Source organism: Cervus elaphus, chromosome 21 (genome assembly GCF_910594005.1).
Source record: "Cervus elaphus chromosome 21, mCerEla1.1, whole genome shotgun sequence".
In the NCBI taxonomy this organism is placed as follows: domain Eukaryota; kingdom Metazoa; phylum Chordata; class Mammalia; order Artiodactyla; family Cervidae; genus Cervus; species Cervus elaphus.
In genome coordinates, this window is record NC_057835.1 from 38,075,652 (window position 1) to 38,094,690 (window position 19,039).

At 40.3% G+C, this 19,039-nt stretch overlaps 1 protein-coding gene across 11 annotated transcripts in view; it reads right to left on the reverse strand.

Moving 5' to 3' along the window:
* Positions 1–19,039, reverse strand: part of EYA1 (EYA transcriptional coactivator and phosphatase 1) — a 181,010-nt gene that overhangs the window by 75,623 nt on the left and 86,348 nt on the right. For all 11 annotated transcript variants that reach the window (XM_043880350.1, XM_043880348.1, XM_043880359.1 and 8 more), the window contains 2 exons: positions 6,584–6,723; positions 5,178–5,261 (listed from right to left, as the gene is read on the reverse strand). In XM_043880350.1, the coding sequence (XP_043736285.1) occupies positions 5,178–5,261; positions 6,584–6,723 (224 nt within the window). The remainder of the gene's footprint in view (positions 1–5,177; positions 5,262–6,583; positions 6,724–19,039) is intronic.

The window sequence follows — 19,039 nt, forward strand, 5'->3', positions numbered from 1 at the left end:
TGACATGCTGCAGTCCATGGAGTCACAGAGAATCAAAAATGACATAACAACAGAACAACAACAACAATTAAAATGCTAAGCTTCATGCTGTCTTAAGTGTTCACATTTAGGTTTCTGTGTAAAACAAGGAGTAAGGTTCAAGACTCTGAAGACCTAGTCTAGCCCAAATCTGTATGAGACACAGGTGTTAAAGCAACAATAAAAAGAAAGTATTAAAACAATCAAGATACTGGGTATCTTGAGAAGTCCTCCCCCAAGAAGGATTCATGCTTGGGACATCAGTACAATGCTTATTTTAAATATAAATCTGGGGTCTGTGCTTTGATGTCAACAACTATATTATTACCTTGTCTACTTTAAAGAGACCATTCAATGAAAAAAAGCAAGGCTTGTTTTCTTCAGTAAAATTAGGGAATTTGGATTTGGTTTGAAAGCAACTTTAAAAGATGCTAGGACAGATATTAGGAACAACAACCTAATTTACATTAACATCCATAGACTTCATTTTCCTTTTAATATGCTGTTTCTTTTCTCTTCCCTAAAACCTGAACTGTACCCAGTATTTTCTTTTTGTTCCCATCACCTTTGTTATAAAACAGCACTTCCTTATAACACCCAGCAGGCCTGCTTCCCACAGCTAGGATTACATGGAAGGTGAGACATTCTCAAAGTTTTTTTGGTACATATTGCTGTAACATGCCCTAATTTTGCATTATATCAACCAGATCCTGTATCCCTTTACTGAATGGCCTACTCATCGAGCAGTCTAAGCTACTGTGACTAAGCTACTTCTCAAGTATCTGGTTCCCATAGAGACCGAACAGCAATCACATTGTCAGGCATTCACTGCTTTATATGCTTGCAGAGTAAGGCTCAGCCACATGTCCCCTTGACAAAGCCCAGTAACATCCCGGAACCTGTGCTCTAAGAGAGGTGGCTTGCCCCTGAACTGTCCTGAGACTTCTCTCCTGCATCCCAGGTAGAAAACAAGGATGCAAGTAATGATCAAAAGCATCAATTCTTTGGCGCTCAGCTATCTTTGTAGTGCAACTCTCACGTCCATACATGACTACTGGAAAACCATAGCTTTGACTAGACAGACCTTCGTTGGCAAAGTAACGTCTCTGCTTTTTAATATGCTGTCTGGGTTGGTCATAGCTTTTCTTCCAAGGAGCAAGCATCTTAATTTCAAGATTGCAGTCACCATATGCAGTGATTTTTGGAGCCCCCAAAAATGTGGTGTTGGAGAAGACTCTTGAGAGTCCCTTGGACTGTAAGGAGATCCAACCAGTCCATCCTAAAGGAAATCAGTCCTGAATATTCATTGGGAGGACTGATGCTGAAGCTGAAACTCCAATACTGTGGCCACCTGATGCGAAGAGCTGACTCATTGGAAAAAGCCCTGATGCTGGGAAAGATTGAAGGTGGGAGGAGAAGGGGATGACAGAGGATGAGATGGTTGGATGGTATCACTGACTCGATGCACATGAGTTTGAGTAAGCTCCAGGAGTTGGTGATGGACAGGGAAGCCTAGCGTGCTGCAGTCCACGGAGTCGCAAAGAGTCAGACATGATTGAGCGGCTGAACTGAACTAAACCGAAGTCCTGATCAGTTTGGTTATTATTACTGTTTGGAAGCATCCTTGCTGAGCCACACATTCTTACCAGACACAAGTATCATATCCTAGATTCTAAAGTATCAGATTCTAAAGTTCTCCAATAAAGAGATCATACAGCAAGCTTTCTTGCATGACTTAGGCTACAAGTCAACATCCTTAGCAAGGAGTCCTCAAAAGTCAGGAAAGAGGCATGTCCCACCAATGAGAGGATAGGTTGACTGACAGTGCTCAGCTCAAAGAAGGGGTGTGGGAAGAAATTGAGCTAAATGTGTCTGAGGACCTTCTCATCCTGAGCTGTGTACTGTTCATTCTAAATCTGACATCTGCCCCAACCACTCTCCACCATCTCCTGTGGTCCCCTTCCAAGCGTCACCTTACCTGGTCTGAGCAGATGTCTCATGGGCATTTCAAACTTGAGCAACACTGAATTTTCCATTTTCCCTCCAAATTAGTTCTACCCCATCTCAACAAATTTATGAAAATTCTTTCAGTTTCTCAGGACAAAACCCTGGGAATGATCTGATCTCCTACTGCCTATCGCCCACTAGCACAGTCCAATTAAATCCTAATTCTCTACCTGCAATAGAATCCATAATCCAATCATTTCTCCATCTTCACTGCCAGTGCATCTGATCACCCTGAAACCTCTCTGTTCCTCATCCTCTCTCTCCCTACCACTAATTCTCCACACACAGCCAAAGAAATCTAAAACACTATATCAGATTTCATGTCTCCCCTTGAAGACTTTCTTACAGTGTGTGAAATGAGATCAGTGCTGTTGACTATGGCTGGGAGGTGCTTCATACCTGCCCTCATCCCAGCACATCTCTCTCCTGACTGCATCTCTTTTCCCTAAGCTCGGCAACACTGTCCTCTTTGTCTCTCAAACATTAAACCCTTTCCTGCCTCTGTGCTTGCTGTTTCCTCTGCTTATAACACTCTTGCTCCTGACGGGCACATTATCCACTGGACTCTTTGGGTCATTCTGACCTCGGGCTCAAGGGATCATGCTCAGGAAGACATTTCCCACCCCGACTTTCTGAAGTTACTCTCTCTTCAACATCCATCAACTCATAAAGGATAACCTTACGTTTAAACATCTCAAATCATCTGTATTTGAAAGAATACATACATTTGGCTTTGGGAAATTATAGAAAATAAAAATTTTTATCACATATCCTCGTATGAAAAAACTAAACAAAATACTATGGGTTGAAGTCTTAAAATACTAATAGCTGACATTGGTAAAAATAAAATTCATGATATTTATAATATTTGGCTTAGATATCGTCAAGAATCCAAGTGAAAAATTCTAAGCTGCCATTGGTTTCTATGTTAGGTATGAATTCCATGCGTAAACCAGTAATTTATGGTCAGAGACTGACACAAGGCCAGGAGGTCAGGGGATATTCACCACCTCTAAGCAGGCCCCTTTCAATGGCTCAGAGCACACACATCAAGACAACTCTCCTTAATCAACCTGGCCTCTAGTGACAAAGCTTTTTAAAGACTTGAGACTTCCTGGATGGTTTTTAAATGTTGATTTCCTAAGTGTTGCCTTTTCAACACTTTTCTGTGAGTTCCAGGGGCCAGCTCTCTTCCTCCAGGAGTTAGTTGTAGGGACATTAAAATGGCTCAGTTAAGATGATCTTCAAGACTCTTCCTACTTACTATACTTTGATACTTCAGGCTTTTAAAGGAGCAGTTTTTGTATAAATAGGGATAGTAATAATACCGATCAAAGAAATAATAAATAAAAATAACACAACTAATATTTATGGACTCCTTCATATGTGCCAGCCACAAAGTAAAGACTTATTCTGAATGATTGACTCTATGACTTCTGCACAGCAAAGTAAACCATAAACAAAACAAAAGGACAGCCCTCAGAATGGGAGAAAATAACTTGCAAATGAAGCAACTGAAAAAGGATTAATCTCCAAAATATACAAACATCTCATGCAACTAAATAGCAAAACAACAAACAATCCAGTCAAAAAACGCGAAGATCTAAATAGACATTTCTCCAAAGAAGGCAAACAGATAGCCAAGAGGCACGTGAAGAGATGGTCAGCATCACTAATTATTAAAGAAATGCACATCAAAATTACAATGAGGTATCACCTCACACCAGACAGAATGGTCATCATCAAAAATACCTACAAACTATAAATGCTGGAGAGGGTGTGGAAAGAAGGGAAAATCTCTTCCACTGCTGGAAATGTAAATTGATACAACCTCTATGGAGAACACTATGGAGGTTCCTTAGAAAACTTAAAATAGCCTTATTTTTAAAATAATCTGTGTTTTTGTTCATTATCTTCTTCTCATAGAAAATCTGTTTAACAATAAATTGGGGGATATTGTGTTTTACAGATATTTCTGACAAGACATTCAAATGGTGGAATATTCTTGCTCTTACAAATGTGCATTTTTCCAGCACACCCCCCCCCCCTTTTTTTTGTATTAGGTATATATTTAGGGTTTGAGAAAGGAAGGCTGCACTGTGAAGCTCAATGAGCATTTCTCCACTTTCACCTCCAGATGCCTACATATCAAGCACTAAATATGTATTTATTGAAATATGATTTATTGAAAGGATAAATTCCTGCAGTCAGTAATGAAAGCATGACCATCTTATGAGCATCAATTTTAACAGTTAATGCTGAGAAACATCTGGAGTCACCAACACATAAGAATTCAGTTCCTAAGACTTCCAACCAAAAGCTTCAAGGATCTAAGACTTGTAATATGATTTCTTTAATGATTAAAAATGAAAAATATGATATTCACAGGATAATTTCACTTAAGACACTTTTAAATAACATGATTTTTGCATGAGAAAAAGTTATGGAACCAGCAAGGAAACAAAAAGAATTTCCAAGATTTTGGGAAACCCAATGCAAAACACTGAAATTAAAATTATATTCATGGAAGGTGATCTGTAAAATTATTCTGTACCTACACCACCAAGATAAGTGTTGTAACAACTAAGAACTGGAGATATTGTTCCTCTGTCATTCAGAAGCCAAACTTTTACAAACTATTCACATATTTTTAGTTCCACAGCAAAGGGACTGATAAAGACATTCATAATAAGTGCTTTGAAAATAAAATACTAACATTGCTAATCATGGAAGACAATATAGTGAACTATCTGCTCCCCTGAATATGTTGGGAATGAAGAGAATAAAAATATGTGGCAAATAAAAAAAAACACAACACAAAAGATCTTTTTATATCATCTATGTATTCTACTATTTCACCCTAGAATAGCATCTGATCACCTTTATTCATTGGGGTCTGAAATAAGAATGAATTTAATTGCATAAAGTTTATCTTTATGAGAGATCTTTATCTTCTTAACAGCCTAAAAAGAACTCCTTCTGTTCATTTATGGCTTCGTCTTATATATATATTTCAGTAAATCAAGTTACTTTCATTTTTGTATTTCAAATATATTATTTAAAGTTAAACCACATTCCCATTTGGATAAAAAATCTAATTCTAGGCAGATTTACTCTAAAGAAATGAACAAATGATGCCTCTTGGTACTCACCCTCCCATATCTGTTGGCATAGGACCCAGTGAGCAAGGAATGGAAAACAATGATTGTCTCGTCCAAGTCCCAGATGAACACCCTCTAGAAAGGAAGCACCAAATCAATGTGTCTTGCCCTTGTCTGAGAAACCTGCTAGTCATAACTTCAACATGGAAAGGTAGTCTTGAAACGGGAGACAGATGAAAAATCTGAATTTACTATTTTTTAACACAAATGTTCCAAAGTGTATGCCCTAGCTTTTCTCAGATAAAACCTCAGGTAAGATACAAGAGGATAAACATATCAGCAACACTGTCAAAAATGCAGGAAAGAAATAAGACTACATGTTCTTTCTACTTCTGTAGTCACTTTTCAGTTCTAAAGACATGGAAAATAAGCTAAAACGAGTCTGTTTGTAACTTCACAGACAGAGGGGCAATCAGTGAAAAATCATTCAGTTGACTTTTTCTTTGCCTCTGATCACTGTGGATTAAGAAGTATTAAAATAACTAGTCTTATGGTTTATTCTTAATAAGCCGAGTATCTAAAAATTGCATATAAAAACTTAAACTTTACATCATCTATTCACCTTGTGTTACCTATTGGGATGTTATCAAATGGATGGTATATTGTTCCTGCCTGATTTTATTGAGATTTCAGAGGTAATAACTTAAGTAGACGTAACCCACATGCTCTTGGCATACTCTTGGGGTTTTTTAGAATTGAATTAGTGAAGGAACTCATTTCAAAAAGATCTTTGAGATATCACCAAAGGCTTCCATTTGCTTTTTTCTTCCCAACCCCACTCACACCAGCACATATTCAAACACAAGTTCTGCTGGTAATCTGTCATCTTTTCGGCCAAAAGAATCAAGTTTTCTACCATTAGTTTCACTTGGGCAATGAAAAGAAAGTTAATATCAGTGGATTCAACGTTACAAAATCTATCACCCTGTAAAGTTTTATTTAATCTCTCCTGCTTTGAACTCCACCAAAGCATGTCTCAAAAGGTGATAACCACTTTTGTTTAGAACATTCTGGTTTCCCCTCCCCGCCCCCAATATACACAGTGTGCCTTTAATTTCCAAGTGAGTTTTATAAAGCATATTTAGTACAACACTTAATTTAACGGCAATGACACAGCAGTACAAGAGAATTCTGTTAAAGCAGAATGATATAATTTATGACGTTTCACTAAAGAGGAAAAATAAATGCTTTACCACATGAAGTGGAAGAGAAAGCAGAAATAAATAGTTGCTTTACCTTTAATATGGAAAAAAGAAAAAAAACTGGCTTATTTATGTTGATAGGGAACAGAAAGCAGTAACAAAAGCATTTGGACACCTTGCTCACAGCAGGTATACAAAATCAGCATTTAGCTTCTAAATCGCTTGCTATTTACTTAGGCGTTGGCAATAGCATACCTCAAGATCAGAATCCGGAGGAGGAGAAGGGTTATTGTTTCTTCGGCCCCGTCCACGTGACTTCCCATCTGAACCTCGACGCAATCGATCAGAATCTGAATCTTTAATAGGTGTTGACGGGCTGTGGATTGTACCGTACTCTGTGGAAATACAGGAAGGATTTTCATCTCTTGTTGTATCACTACAGTGTCAAGATTAACCCTGTTTTAATTCACAGGGAAGTCGGAAGAGTAAAGCTCTGCTCAAATTCTCCATTATCTTTTACTGGCATTGGTAAATAATTTAAGAGGAAGTTGAAAAAGTGTGTGATTAGAAATACTTAAAATTTAATGGAAGGTGGGAGACAACAGGTTGTATGAAGTTGGAGAGACTGCCTTTGTGGTTCTCTGTGATGAAACAATGCACCCCCATCTCCAGGTCCACCTTCTCTCTCATCCCACAAATGGCCCCTGGCCACACTGAGAGGTCCACGCAACTGCCTTATAGGGGCTCTTCCAACGACAGAAAGGCTTCTGGTTCATGGAAAGAAATAAAGAAAAACCCCTGGGCCAGGGAAAACAGAATCAGATGGATTTTTCTTTGAAAATTTAAATTCTCCATTTTCTCCCTCATTTTATGTGAGAACAAGGGGGTGGGCAAGATGAGGAGAGCTGGTGTATGAGCAACACCACACTCTGCATGGTATTTGTCACAGGCTCTTTCTGTGTCTTAGTCTCTTTGGACCAAATATCCCAAACCAGGCAGCACATTAAAGTCACTCATCCGGGAAACTCAGAGAAACCATGGAAACAATCGCACAGAAGCCACAAAATTAAAAACAATCCGCAGCATGCTCAGAGGAAGAGCTGGACAGTGGTTGTGGAGCTGGGAGGAGACTGTTTCCAGAAAAAAGACATCTACTCTTACCCCTAGGTACGTTCTCCTCATAGTCCATCCAGTTCACCCATCAGACATCTCTACCCACACAAACTTCAGGTAGGTGTACAGGTGTGCTGACTCCCCCCAAACCTCTTTGCCAGATCACTCTACTAGATATGGCTTGAAATCTCCTAGTCTAATATGAGGAATATTACTTTCACAGAGACAACAGCACTACATCTCACCAAACAGGAAACCGTAGAGAACAGCTAGAGACCTGGTAGCCATTGTTAACTGGTACTAAGTTATTGTACCAGTTACTCTACCAGTTGAACAATGGTACAGTTGTACCACTGACTCTACCAGGACCTTCCATGAGTCAAACTGCAGCATGGTCTCAGTATAACCTCCAAGTTGAAGCGCTTCTGCAAAGCCTTAAGAGTCAGGGTAGGTAGGAATGGACTTTGACAGATTAAATTTCATTTCTAAATCACAAGAGATAGCTCGATGTCTCTTGTTTCACCTTAAAACCTAATTGGTTCCTATCGCTTTTAGATGTAGCTTCTGCATGTCCTCTGGCACAGCGAACCAGATGGCAAACTTCCTCATATAAACTGGTCATGTGATTCTTGCACCCAGAAACCACCGTGAGGACTTAACAAAGTTACTAGTTAATTACAGCCAGAAAATCCAAAACAATGCCACTCAATGCTCAATTTATGTTAATCAAGATGCATTTCTGAGCTAACTCATCTGGTAGAACTGTTAGAATACAGTGCTACACGGTCAATGACAAGCATTCTCTAAAATCTATATTAGATTCTTTTCCTGCAGAGGTAGATGTTTGTGGCAAATTCTCAAGAGGTTCCAAACCAAGCTTCTCTCTTCCATGTTTTATAGAGAATTGGGAACTACCCACAAATTTTATTTTTTACAGAGTTCATTAGATACAAAGTTGTGTTTTAAAGAAAACATCTTGATCTCTTTTTTCTTTAAATATTCTTCAATCTACATCTCCATACAGAACCTGAATAGCCACTACCCTATACAGAACACACACCAATCTCTTTTAATAGTTTCAAAATGGCATATTTACTTTGTCTCTGGCATAGCTGAAATCTAATTTGCCCTGGATGTCAAGCACTTGTCGTAAAGTCTATCTTGGATGCAACGAGCTCTCTAGCTCTGGAGGTTCATCTTTGTTAAGAAGCTGAAGACACCAAATAATGTGTCTTACCACGTGTTTTACACCTCGACTTCCAGAAAGAGAGCATTTTGTCCTCAAAGTAATTTCTCTTACCTCTTTTCTGAACCCAGATTTCCTCCAATTGACTGCCTATTCCTTTACTTCTTGGTGTTTACTTCTTTGTCCTTTTTTTAAAATCTCAGTTAAATCTTTAAAAATACATTTTGTCTCAATTTGTTTGAAAATAGAAAAGCTAGAATGAAATCAATTACTTACTTCTGTAAACCTCCCTCCAAAGAAAACAAACTGAAAGATCAAAGTTTACAAAAACATTTTTACACCATGTTATGTAGTTTTTCCAGGTGAAGAAAATAAACCCTAAGAGATGAACAATCTGAAGTTTTAAAATATTAAAACACACACACATACCCCTCCTTATAGGCCTCAACTTATTAGAAGGAATATGAAATCTGAATAATACAAGCTATTTTTTTTTTATTCTTCCTCTTTGTTTTACAAGGCAGTATGAAATGCTTCTACTCTCCTAACCAGCTTTCCTGTCTCTTAGTTCTCCTTCCTCCTATTGGGGCAAAACAACTCAACAAATAATTTAATCTTCTAATCCACCGTCTTATGTTTCATTAAAATCCTCTCTAAATTGTTCCACTTTACCCCCACTGAGATAATGGATGTGAAAACATTCAGAAGAGCATTCATTTCATTTAACCAACATTGACTGAATGTTACTCTTCAAGCACTGTACTAGGAGCTTGAAGTATAATGATGTACCAACCAGGTATGGTTCCTGCCTTCTTGGAGCTTAACATTCAGAGGAGGGCATTGATTCATGAACAAAAATGAGAGATTACCAAACAATATGGCAAATGTAATGAAAGGGGAAAGGAGACTAATGGGTGACCACAGAGGAACTCCATGTAATTCAGATATGCAGGGTTACAGAAGTTTTCTGATGATGGAAGTCAAATTTGCCAATGAAGAGGGTATATAATAGCTCCAAACAGTCACAGATCATGTTCGAAGGTGCAGAGAGAGAGAGAGAGAGCATGTTGGGACTTCCTTAGTGGTCCAGTAGTTGAGAATCCGCTTGCCAATGCAGGAGACATGGGTTCCATCCCTGGTCTGGGAAGATCCCACATGCTATCGGGCAACTAAGCCCATGTACCACAACTGTTGAATCTGTGCCCAGAGCCCAGGAGCCACAGCGACTAAGCTCATGTGCTGAAACTACTGCGAGCCCGTGAGCTCTCGAGCCTGTGTTCCGCAAAAAGAGAGGCCACCATAATGAGAGGCGCACACCCCGCCACTAGCGTAGCCCTCACTCTCCACAGCGAGAGAAAAGCCTCAACAGCGAGGAAGCATAGTGAATCCAGCATAGTCATAAGTAAAATTATTTAAAACAGACAGAGAACATACTGGAGAACTGAAAAACAATCAATGTGACCTGACTCTACTGAACACAGAGAGAAGACTGGAGTGGCAGGCAAAGAATTCAACAAGGAGGTGATGTCAAATTTCGATTACTCTAGCTCTAGTGTGGTGAGGGTCCTGGAGAGAAAAGAAGACTGAGGAAGGGAGAGAGATCCTCACAAGAGGATAACTCAGTCAAGGTGATGGATGCTGGGGGCCCAGATGCAGGGAGCGGGGATAAGGGAGAGTTACAGATTCAAAGAGGTATTTGGTAGTGAAATCAATCACTAATGGGATAAAAAAGGGGGTGAGGATGATGTTCACACTAGTGGTTGGCAGCTAGGCAGATTGCAGTATGAGCATGGGGCTTAGGAAGGAGGGATGGAGAGAAAAATGTAGGTGACAATTTGGGTCCAGCTTTGGACGTATTGAAGAATCTGTGGCATTTGAGTAAGATGTCTGATAGGCTGATGGCTCCGAAGCTCAGAAAAGAAAGGTGGGTTGAGTTTAGATTTGGAAACTGACACCATATGTAGTGGTTGAGAGGTAAAGAATCCTCCTGCCAATGCAGAAGACATAAAATACATAAGAGATGCTAGTTCAATCCCTGGGTCAGGAAGATCCCCTTGAGGAGGGCATGGCAATCCACTCCAATATTCTTGCCTGGAGAATCCCATGGATAGAGGAGCCTGGAGGGCCATCTATGGTCAATATGGTCTCAAAGAGTTTGATATGACTAAAGAAACTTAGCATGCACACACGTAGTGGAACAAATGGATGTCATTAAAAACATGCAGTGTGTGTAGAAGAAATGGGCACAGAATGGTGGGTGGGGTGTGAAAAGGAATACCAAGGTCAGTGCATTATAGATGAAGGAATATGACAGGAAGGAAAGAGGGATCAGTAACTTCAGATCACCCAAGAGATAAGGAAAAAGGAAGACTGAATTCAAAAGTATTTTAGAGCCAAAGAGGTCTTTGGTATACATGGTGAAAGTATAGGTTTGGTAAGTATTTAGAAGGTAGATTGGTGGATAAAGATGAGAGAGAAGAAAGTAAAAGAGCAAGCAGGGGGCAAAGCTCCTAAAATATTACCGATGACCCTAAAATGGCCAAATCCAATAAGTTTTAGTCTTCAATCTTATCTGACCTCTCTGTGGCTGTGCTGGCCACCTGCTCATTTAAACCATGAACCCATTAGAATAACTGAGCTTCCTATCCTTCTGTTCTTCACTCTACCCCTCACACTGTACCTTCTGTCTCTTTGGCTACCACTTCCCTCTACCTAAAGTTTAAATGTTCTCGATGTCAGTGATACTAAATATGATCTGCAACAAAAAAAAGAAAAAGGAGTTTGCAAAATCAGGATGTTAAGCAATGCAAAGTAATGCAATGTCTTGCTAAGATTTGTTAAAGTCAGCTCAAATAAATAGCAAGCTTATTTACATGCAACAATTACATGCTGAAGCAAATCCCATCTCTCACCATGGACCAGTGATAAATAACTGGTGCACAGCCAGCCCCTGGGTAGACTATATTCTGAGAAGCAGTGCACTAGAGTTTCCCTCCCTAGCCCTCTTATCTCACTATAGGCTCTAAGTGGTTTGTAGCATCTGTAAGAAGGATTTCAATGATAATCCAGGCTGATGATGCTAAAGCTTTACCTCATCTCTTGATCTGACTATCCCACTGTTTGCCAGACCTCTTGATCTGAATATTCCATGAATACCACAACTAAAGTCGTTCTAAACTGAATCCTGCGTCTCTGTTCTTCAGTCTGATGAGTGGTACATCTATCCAGTTTTCCAAGCCAGAAATTCTTTAGTAGCTCCATCAAATAAAGACTAAGTTCTGCGACTTTTCTCTCCTAAATACTTTTGCTCCAAGATTAGGCCTTCATTATCCTTTGTCTTGATTCTTGCAAGTGGCTGTTTCCAAGCTTGCTACCTGCAGCCTTTTACCTATCTTCTGCACCACCGTGACAGCAAGCTTGAAAACTATTCAATGCTCTAAACCCTCCGGGGGGAGGGAGACAGGAAAAAGAGTCTGCCACATTTCAAATCATGACCCCACTACTGATTAGACTTTGTTCAAGTTATTTTCCTTTTCTTGGACTTAGTTTCACCATCTGTAAAATGGAAATCAATGGCATAAAGTAAAACTACTGTGTAAAGGTATTTAGAACCATGAATGACACTAGCAGAACAAAGTCCCACTGAGTCACTTTCTGACACCTCATCTCTAACCAATCTGACTTCAGACACATCTAATTATCTCACCTTGCCACAAGTGACATGCTGTTTCATGATTCTGCACAGTTTCCTTTTCTTAGAATGCCTTTTCTCCATACTTACTCCCCTCATTAGTCTGAGAAATTCCTAGTAACCTCTGAAGATCAAGCTCAAGTACCTTTTCTGTGATTTTCCATCTAAATCTTGGTTCCTACTTTGAATTTACATTTATCTCTATTATAGGGTTATATAATTTTTGTAATCACTTATGTTTATTGTGTGCTTATGATCTGTGGTGCTGGAGAAGATTCTAGAGAGTCCCTTGGACTGCAAGGAGATCCAGACAGTCAATCCTAAAGGAAATCAACACTGAATATTCATTAGAAGGACTGGTGCTGAAGCTGAAGCTCCAATACTTTGGCCACCTGATGTGAAGAGTTGACTCATTGGAAAAAAACCCTGATGCTGGGAAAGACTGAGGGCAGGAGGAGAAGGGGGTGACAGAGAATGAGATCACTGGGTGGCATCACTGACTCAGGGAACATGAGTTGGAGCAAATTCCAGGAGATGGTGAAGGACAGCGAAGCCTGGTGTGCTACAGTCCACGGGGTTGCAAAGAGTCGGACATGACTTAGCAACAGAACAATAAATGTTCAATATAGAAAAACTTGTTTGATTTATTTTAAGCAAATGTCCATCACTCCTGCTCCTGGAGAGCAGCCCTGGAGGTTATTTGTTTTATATTCTGAAAGCACAGTAAGCGTGCAGAGCACTAAAGTAGACAGTAAAAAAAAAAAAAAAAAAAAAATCAGTGATCAAAAGAATGAGTGTTTCTCTAGTTTTTACTCTATTAAATCTATGAAGATTATCTAATTATTTCTATTGGCAAGTCAAAATATTTACAAGTGGGAAAGAGCTGGAATTCTTTTTAAAGCTTATTTAAAAGTTAATGTTTACATATTCAATCATAAAATATTAAAATCTACACAAGAATATTAAAATTCTCCATTTGTAAATACTACCAAAGAGTTCCATAAACCCTTTAAGAGTAAAAAGAAAAACAGAAAACTGGAACTCAGAAGAGTCCATCTAGTTCATCTGCGCTCGTAACTCCTACCTGAACCTTGGGGAAGGGATTTCCATATTTTTTAGTCTTCAGTCTCCTGGTTTGTCAAGCTGAGGACACAACCTAGATAATATAAAGTCTGATGATCTACAAATGTAAAATATTTACCAAACTGGCTCAGATGGTAAAGAATCTACCTGCAACGCAAGACATCTGTGTTCGATCCCTGGGTCGGGAAGATCCCCTTGAAGAAGGGCATGGCTACCCACTCCAGTATTCTTGCCTGGAGAATCCCATAGACAGAGGAGCCTGGCAGGCTACAGTCCATGGGGTCACAAAGAGTTGGATATGACTAAGCAATTAACACACACACACATACCCCAGCTGTTAGTCTTATTTCTCCCTCTACACACACACACAGGCGCACAGGCTACAGTCCATGGGGTCACAAAGAGCTGGACATGACTGAGCAACTACCACACGCACACCCCAGCTGTTTTTGTTTCTCCCTACACACATACACACAGACACCCACCCACCCAACTTAGTGTTTGTTCCTCCCTCTCACTCCCCCTCAGAATAATGGGTCTAAAATACTTCAAGCAACTTTCAGAACCAGCAGGGTTTATTGTCTACAGAATCTAGTCCAGACTCCTTACCCAGTTTTATTTCTCATGCCTCCCTCGACATGTTACCTACTTTCTCATATACTGTGCCAAACAGTTTTTAAAAGGATTTTGTCCATTTAAACTGTGTCAGTTTGACCACAGCCTTATAAACACTGGCTGTTACTGTTTTAAAGATGTCCTTACTATTTTATTAGGTGCAGAAAATAGTGCTTTATTTTAATTGGGAAATATTGGAGATGCTTGTATGTATGTGCTTGAAAAGTAACTTCCATGAACTGTCCAAATTCTTTGTCAACTTTAAAATATTCATTTACTGATTTATATAAAGTTTTAAAACCTTTTTTTCGTATTTGCAGACACTCTTCCAAGCATGAGAACTCCTCCAATTATGTTGATGTTTCAAATAATGTTTTTCTTCAGAGAAGCTTTTGATTTTGATGGAGTCCTGCTCCACAGCCTAAAAGCTTGATTGGCTCCTTGAAGATATAGGGATAAGAGTTAATACTTAATCTAAGGTTGCTGGGAAGTTCTGATCTAACTTTATATTCCTGGGAATATACATGCCAGTGGAGTTGTAAGGAAAGTAGGATACAGGGCTCCTCCCGTTCCCTTCTCTGTGCTTAGGGATGATGAAGGCCCTCCTTACTCAGTCCAAAGTCTAACCAATGGGAAAGACTACTCCCCCGAAAAAGTAGTACGTAAGCGAGCTCCTTGCCAAGAGGAAGCTCTTGCCACGTGCATATGACACTGCGTTCAGGCCAGGAGAGCTACTATCTCTGGACCCTGAATCTGCGTTAAAATGACACAGAAGTGCAGAGCTTTGGGGGAAATGTCTTTTAAGATTATTTGAATTTAGTAAACATGAGACCTAGTGATCAATTTTTATATAGCTGACCCTTGAACAACTTGAGATTAATCTGCCTATAATGGATAGTCAGCCCTCTGTATCCACGCTTCCTCCATTCACAGCATCAACCAATCTCATAGTCCTGTATGTGGTATTTACTAGTGAAAAGTATCCCTATATCAATAGACCTGCACAGTTCAAACTAATGTTGTTCAAGGGTCAACTGTATTCTATTTGCTGCTAGGGAGGACTCAGATAAAAGGAAAAGAGTATATTACTTCCTTAAAAGCAGATATTGCCATGTTCAAGACTCAAGTATTCAAGGATATGGGGTGAGTAGGAAGAAGATGCCAATCAACACCGAGGCACCCTGAACTTTGGGACTCTCAAGGTCAACCTAAGTACACACACAAATTATCTTAAAAGGTGGTCTATCAAGACAAAAATCATGAAGACTGAAAGAAAGAATGAATGAAGAATGAGAGAGGTTGATTCTGATTAGTGCGGAAAGGTTATCATGGCTCTCTGGAGGCAGGTACATCAAGTTTGATGCTACTGTGGCCACAGGAACCATATACCTCCACTGGGTATGTTCCTGTTAATAATTTTTATACTTGGTTTTCCTAGGTAGGGGAGAGCTGCTGGGTAAGGATGAGTCCAATTATGGTAACCAAGGAGGATTGTATCTTAAGCTAGATATAGGTTCTGCAATCAACACAAGGTGAAAACCACCTATAATCAAAATTACCCCCAAATTCTCTCAACTGAGTAGCAAATATACACTGAGTAGCAAAGAGTGGGACAGCTGGGTACGGATCACACAGGCCCTGGTGAGGCAAGGAACCGCCCTGCCCGCACTATTAACTTCAACTCTCCTTTTTCAGAGAGGCAGGTGTCTATACATTCTAATACAGAGGTCAGCAAGTGTTTTTTCTTTTTTGGTAAAGAGTCAGCAAATGGTTTTGTGGACCATATGGTCTCTGTGGCAATGACTCAATCCTGCTGATATGGGTCAAAGGGAACCCCAGACAGGATGCTGGTGAAGGAGTACAGGGGTGTTTCAATAAAACTTTATTTACAAAACAGATTTGGCTTGTGGGAACATATAACTGTATTCATTAATGTAACCCTGTGTGATTATGAGATTCAGGCAAGTGACTGTCACCTGACTTTTCTGGGTATTATCACTTCTCCAAAAGTGTTAAGCAATGGTGAATGGTAAAACTGTGTGGTAAAGACAGTAAGTGAAACATGTTGCTGAAATAATTGGAAAACAAGGTCCAAAACAAGGTGCTAATTTTGGGAGAGTTGATAACAAGTAGAAAAGGAATTTAATACATACTTTTTAAAAGGCACTATCCCAGGTGTTAAGAGAACTTAGCCATCATGTCAACCCATCATCCCTACCTTGAATATGCAAACAAGGTTTGTTTTTCTTATGAACACAGTAACTTGATGCAAAACAGATTACAGAGTCTCCTTGGGTTGATATGGGCACCAGACACCTCCATCCTGGGAGGGATTCTGGGTTCTCATCTCCAACAGAACAGGTCTCCGTGCAGGTACCATGCCTGATGAAGCTGCTTTAAGGTGGGCACTGCTCCGGGTGTGCAACCTTGGGGGACACTTGTTTCCCGGGCTCTCTGTAGCTGACTAAATTCTGTCACAAATGACTGGAGCAGGCAAGCTCCAGTGACACTGGATGATAAGCTAAGCTTGTTTCTGAAGAAAGAAAAATTTAAAGGCCCTGCCTGCCATCGTCAAGTCACACTGTTCACAACACAGTCAGCCCTCTGTATCTCAAGTTCAGCATCCATAGATGAAAAATATTTTTTAAAAAATCCAGAAAGCTCCAAAAAATAAAACTTGAATTTGATGCTTTTGAACTGTGGTTCTGGAGAAGAATCTTGAGAGCCCCTTGGACTGAAAGGAGATCAAACCAGTCAATCCTAAAGGAAATCAGCCCTGAATATTCACTGGAAGGACTAATGTTGAAGCTGAAGCTCCAACGCTTTGGCCACCTGATGCAAAGGACTGACTCATTGGAAAAGACCCTGATGCTGGGAAAGATTGAGGGCAGGAGGAAAAGAGGACGACAAAGGATGAGACAGTTGGATGGCATCACCAATTCAATGGACATGAGTTTGAGCAAACTCTGGGAGACGATGAAGGACAGGGAAGCCTGGTGTGCTGCAGTCCATGGGGTCTCCGAGAGTTGGACACGACTTAGTGACTGAACAACAAGGAATAATTCACATAGTATTTCCATCATAATAGGTATTCCAAGTAATCTAGAGATGATTTAAAGTATACAGGAGGATGTGCCTAGGTTATATGCAAACATTATGACATTTTATAAGGGACTTGACTATCTGTGAATTCTGTATGGGGTGGAGGGCCCACAGGAACCAAACCCCCAGGATACTGAGGGATGATGGGGCAGGAAAATTAACAAGTTTAGGTGAAAGGGCACATGGAAAAGGGGCATGGACATGTCCATGTTCTTTTCACGATGAACACTCAAGATTTTCCTTGATTTCCAGTGACCTCGGACAACTGTATCTGACAACCATTCTTTCCCAGGCCTACCCCCTCAACCCCAGCCCCCTGACAACACTGTAAAATGGATTCTCCTTTCCTATAAGTCATCCTGGAACCAACCTCTCTACTCAAAGATCCTCAGACTTAAAAAGTACGATTTCTACTATTCTCAGAACTCTACAGAAGTTCCCTTGGTGGCCTAACCTTCATACTTGCATTATCTGGTTAACAGAATCATTACCATGGAAGACAAATGCTCACAGCAGAGCACAGGTGTATATATACATCTCATTCAGTTAATTTGATTTTTTTTCCCAGTAAAAGGGGAACAATGTTGGAAAATGTCTTCAAAAAGGTCTTTTAGATACTGTTTTTGGAAAGTAACCTTTGAAACAAGTCAATTTTAAAGCAGCTACAAAATCAGTCACCTTATGGGTATGTGATGTTAGTCCTCAGCTGTGTCAGACTTTTTGTGACCCCATGGACTGTAGTCCACCAGGCTCCTCTGTCCATGGGGTTTCCCAGGCAAGAATACTGGAATGGGTTGCCATTTCCTTCTCCAGGAGATCTTCCCGACCCAGGGACTGAACCCGGGTCTCCAGCATTGCAAGCAGATTCTTTACCATCTGAGCGACCAGGGAAGCCCCCACCTTACTCATGCCTTGGATCTAAACTTCCATTCACACTGTCCTTCTCTGCTGGAGTCTGAGAAACGAACGGGGAGGATTTTCTTATGTCTTTTCTTTTTTAATCAGTCATCAACGCCACATCTATACTGACAATGAACCGTAACCTCAGTTTCGCTTTTCCCACCTTCCCTTTCCCACTACTGTGATTTGGGGAATTCTGACTCGGGAGATGGCCCTAGGGCATGTTTTCAGTGATGAAAGTTCCTAACAGTGCTGATGCATCTTCTGCCCACTTTCTTAGAACACTGCTATTCCCTCATCTCTGTCCATCTGTGATGACGGCAGCTTCTCTTTCAGATTTGACCTTTCTTAAACGTTTAAAAGAAATGTAAACATGGAATGCTATCTTCTCCTGAAGTCCTAGCTCCGGCCAGTGCCCCTGGGTCTACAGCCCACGGATGTGTTTGATCAGATTCAGCCGGTAACCATGTACCAGGCCACCTCCACGGACGTGCGGCCTGTGTGCTCACATGGGGCCCCAGGCTCAGAAAGGCCCTGCATGTGGTTGAGTGCCCTGCTGTGCTGTTTCTTTCTGTTTTAGAGTCTAGTGTTTATTTTATGTTATGGCAGGTACACTTGAATTTCAAAAACTTAAGACATAGAAAAAGTGGTTAGGGACTAACATTTCTATCAATAATCGATAAAGGTCTAAGATTGTTTATTATATAGCACGGTACAATGGTAGTGCTAATGCTAACAGGGCACCATGGAAATGAGTCTAAAAATTACCATTTAGGTTTTATATAAACAACAGCATTTGCTGCTGTTTTAGAATTTGGGGACACAGTCTGCTGTGCTGTTTTGAAAGTCCTAATTTATGAATAAAGGGCATGCATCTTATGCCCTTTGGCCCACAAACCCTTTAGCCTTCCTGCCTGTGGCTGTCACAAACAAATCCCTGAGCCAGTGGAGCAAGCTCCACCTTGGGATGATGTGCTTAGAGCACCTGCCTCGCACCAGGCAAGATGCTAAGTGCTGGGAA